The sequence below is a fragment of the Hyla sarda genome, assembly GCF_029499605.1.
Source record: "Hyla sarda isolate aHylSar1 chromosome 1 unlocalized genomic scaffold, aHylSar1.hap1 SUPER_1_unloc_17, whole genome shotgun sequence".
Taxonomy (NCBI): Eukaryota; Metazoa; Chordata; class Amphibia; order Anura; family Hylidae; genus Hyla; species Hyla sarda.
In genome coordinates, this window is record NW_026607578.1 from 314688 (window position 1) to 318119 (window position 3432).

At 44.2% G+C, this 3432-nt stretch overlaps 1 protein-coding gene across 1 annotated transcript; it reads left to right on the forward strand.

Annotated features, from left to right (window-relative positions):
• The first annotated feature begins 569 nt into the window (after window positions 1–569).
• LOC130298033 (DNA damage-regulated autophagy modulator protein 1-like) lies at window positions 570–2142 on the forward strand. The gene is made up of 2 exons (XM_056550916.1): window positions 570–1269; window positions 1356–2142. The coding sequence occupies exons 1-2, from the start codon at window positions 1145–1147 to the stop codon at window positions 1954–1956; spliced, it is 726 nt and encodes a 241-aa protein (XP_056406891.1). The 5' UTR covers window positions 570–1144; the 3' UTR covers window positions 1957–2142.
• Window positions 2143–3432: the final 1290 nt, after the last annotated feature.

Sequence of the window (3432 nt, forward strand, 5' to 3'; positions counted from 1 at the left end):
TCTGTCCGCCAATACAAAATTCTCTAATAGTGCCCCTCCCGAGACTAGACTCTGGATCCGCCCCTGGTTGTGGTTAAACTTTACTTTCCTGGAAAAGTTTCTGAGTTGCCCATAGCAACCAATCAGATCGCTTCCTTCATTTTTCAGAGGCCTTTTCAAAAATGAAAGAAGCAATCTGATTGGTTGCTATGGGCAACAGCACAACTCTTCCTCTGCACTGGTTTTGCTGAATCTCCCCCAGAGAGGAAGATTTATCAAAACCCAAAACCTGTCCAGAGGAAAAGTTTCTGAGTTGCCCATAGCAACCAATCAGATCGCTTCTTTAATTTTTCATAGGCTTTTTCAAGAATAAAAGAAGCAATCTGATTGGTTGCTATGGGCATCTCAGCAGCTTTTCCACTGGTCAGGTTTTGATAAATCTCTCTCTATGGGGGAGATTCATTAAAACCAGTGTAGAGGAAGTTATGCAGTTGCCCATAGCAACCAATCAGATTGCTTCTTTCATTTTTTAAAAGACCTCTGAAAAATGAAGGAAGCAATCTGATTGGTTGCTTTGGGCAACTCAGAAACTTTTCCAGAAATGGAGGATGCTAACTTTTTGTATCTTATATGGAATTATTCCTATATTCATACATTTTGGAATCATCGATGTTATTGATAAAAGGTATAACATTAAGATCGAACGAGACCCTTAGAGGCTTATCCTTGGAGATGTCGGGGAGTCTATATATAAGAAAAGTTTAATTAGGCTATTTCCTTATGCAAAGTTGCTGTCTGGGCATGCTGGGAGTTGTGGTTTTGCAGCGGTTGGGGGTTCACAGCTTAGAGACCACTGCTATAGAGGGTGCAAATGTATCCGAGCCCTGGAACTCAAATAATGTGAAATATGAGATGATCAAAATGGAGCCCCTGCACTAATTACTTGGGTTCTGGGGTCTGTAAGGTCCATAGTAGAAACATCAGGTTCTGTCCATAGCAGATACTAAATCATGGCAGCTCTAAGAAACAAGCAGTCATCGTGACATCAGACATGTGATGTCATAGACAGCTGGAGTCCTGACATTCCACTGACAGCCGCCCGAGCCTTCATTCTGTAGATTGTTACAGTGCAATTAGCAACTTCTATTTCTTCTTCTTGACTGAGATGGAGCTAAAAGGTTTGGGGTTCGTCCCCCTTCTGTTGGCGTTTTGGTGTGCGGCCTGGCTTGCCACCAGCTACATCGTGACGGTCGTCCTCGGCCATGCCGCCTCGCCACTGATGCACATCAGGTAAGATAAACAAGCACAAGATTCTTATTTCATGGGTTGGGAGTGAGGAAATATCCATAATAATATTGGTTTCTTTTCCTTCACAGTGACGTGGGAAATTTCTTTCCCGAAAACATATTATTGAGAATTGGTTTCATAGGGACATCCATTGGCACTTTGGTACTAACCTTTCTTATTTATAAGTATATGGTTATGCATACTGAAGAGTTCAGGGGTCATCAGGTCCTGATCCAGAGGATCCTGCTGGCCATTGTGTGGGCCTCCTGTTTTGGTACAGCTGTCATGCATGTATTGTCCCCCGAAGAATATCCCAGGATACACTTTGTCAGCATGGTAATTTCCATTACATGTGAAGCCTTATACTACCTTGGGCAGTCCATCCAGATGTATAAATTACCAGGAGCAAACAAAGTCATCCACCATAGTAGATGCACCTGCTGTGGCCTGACTTTTACCTGCGCAATTTTCTACTTTGGATATAAAACATTACAGGAATTATTCTATGATGATGAAGACTGGGACGAGATCCGTGAAATCACCACCATAATCATCGAGTGGGTGATGCTTCTACTGATCCTGATAAACACCGTGACCTATTATTCCACCATGCAGAGGTTAATGTTAACCGTCTCCAGGAACAGCTGCAAACTCTCTCTTAGAGTAAGAATTGATGACTTCGGGGTGTAGACCACCACGGGGGCCATCAAGTGGACTTCTGGGAGAGATACTGCACAGGACACGGGAAAACCATAAAAAAAAATAATATGAGCTGGTAATATTACCTATACAAAAAAATAATATGAGCTGGTAATATTACCTATACAAGAAAATAATATGAGCTGGTGATATTACCTATACAAAAAAATAATATGAGCTGGTGATATTACCTATACAAAAAAATAAAAAAAATGTAAAAAAAAATATTGGTGTGTGATGTGTAATACCTACCGTATATACTCGAGTATAAGCCGAGTTTTTCAGCACCATTTTTCGTGCTGAAAACGCCCCCCTCGGCTTATACTCGAGTGATCTCTCCGCCTGTCAATCCCTTTTCAGTGGTCTTCAACCTGCAGACCGCCAGATGTTGTAAAACTACAACTCCCAGCATGCCCAGACAGCCATCAGCTGTCTGGGCATGCTGGGTGTTGTAGTTTTGAAACCTCTGGAGGTCCGCAGGTTGAAGACCACTTCGGCCTTCGTCATCATCCAGCCCCCCCCCCCCCCTCTTTTGTTTTGTACTCACCCCCCCAGTTTGGGTGAGCTGGTCCGGGCCATCTATGCTGCAGGGACCATCCGGTGGGGAGGGATACTCGTTCCGGGCTGTCCATTTTCACCGGAGGGCCCTCTTCATGCACAACGTCCCTGTGCATCGTCGTCAAGGCAACATCACTAGGACCAGCTCACCCTAACTTCCTGCCGAGGGGAGGTGAGTACAAAACAAAAAGGCCACGGTGGTCTTCAACCTGCGGACCTCCAGAGGTTTCAAAACTACAACTCCCAGCATGCCCGGACAGCCGATAGCTGTATGGGCATGCTGGGAGTTGTGGTTCTGCAACATCTGGAGGTCCGCAGGTTGAAGACCACTGATGAAGGGATTGACAGGCGGTGATGATGAAAGGGAGGGGGATGATGATTAAGGGGGGGATGATGATGAAGGCCGCAGTGGTATTCAACCTGCGGACCTCCAGAGGTTTCAAAACTACAACTCCCAGCATGCCCAGACAGCCGATGGCTGTCCGGCATGCTGGGGGTTGTAGTTTTGCAACATCTAGAGGTCCGCAGGTTGAAAACCACTGATGAAGGGATTGACAGGCGATGATGATGAAGGGGGGGGGGGATGATGACGGGGGTCTGGATGATTACATGGGGGGATGAGATATTTCCCACCCTAGGCTTATAGTCGAGTCAATAACATATATATATATATATATATATATATATATATATATATATATATATATATATATATATATATATTTTTTTTTTTTTTTTTTTTTTTTGGGGGGGGGGGGGGGAATTAGGGGCCTCGGCTTATACTCGAGTATATACGGTAGTTAGAAAACCAGAATCATTATAACCTCCCTCTGCATTACCCTGTTTATTATTTTCCAAGCAAGCACTTTGTTCTAATTCGTCCACTCTCTGGCGTGCTCCTTGTATAAG

Excerpts from the sequence above, each read along its gene's own strand:
- LOC130298033 (XM_056550916.1), top strand. The coding sequence starts at position 1,145 with ATGGAGCTAAAAGGTTTGGGGTTCGTCCCCCTTCTGTTGGCGTTTTGG. Across the intron at positions 1,270-1,355 it reads TCGCCACTGATGCACATCAG|TGACGTGGGAAATTTCTTTC; the intron begins GTAAGATAAACA and ends TTTCCTTCACAG.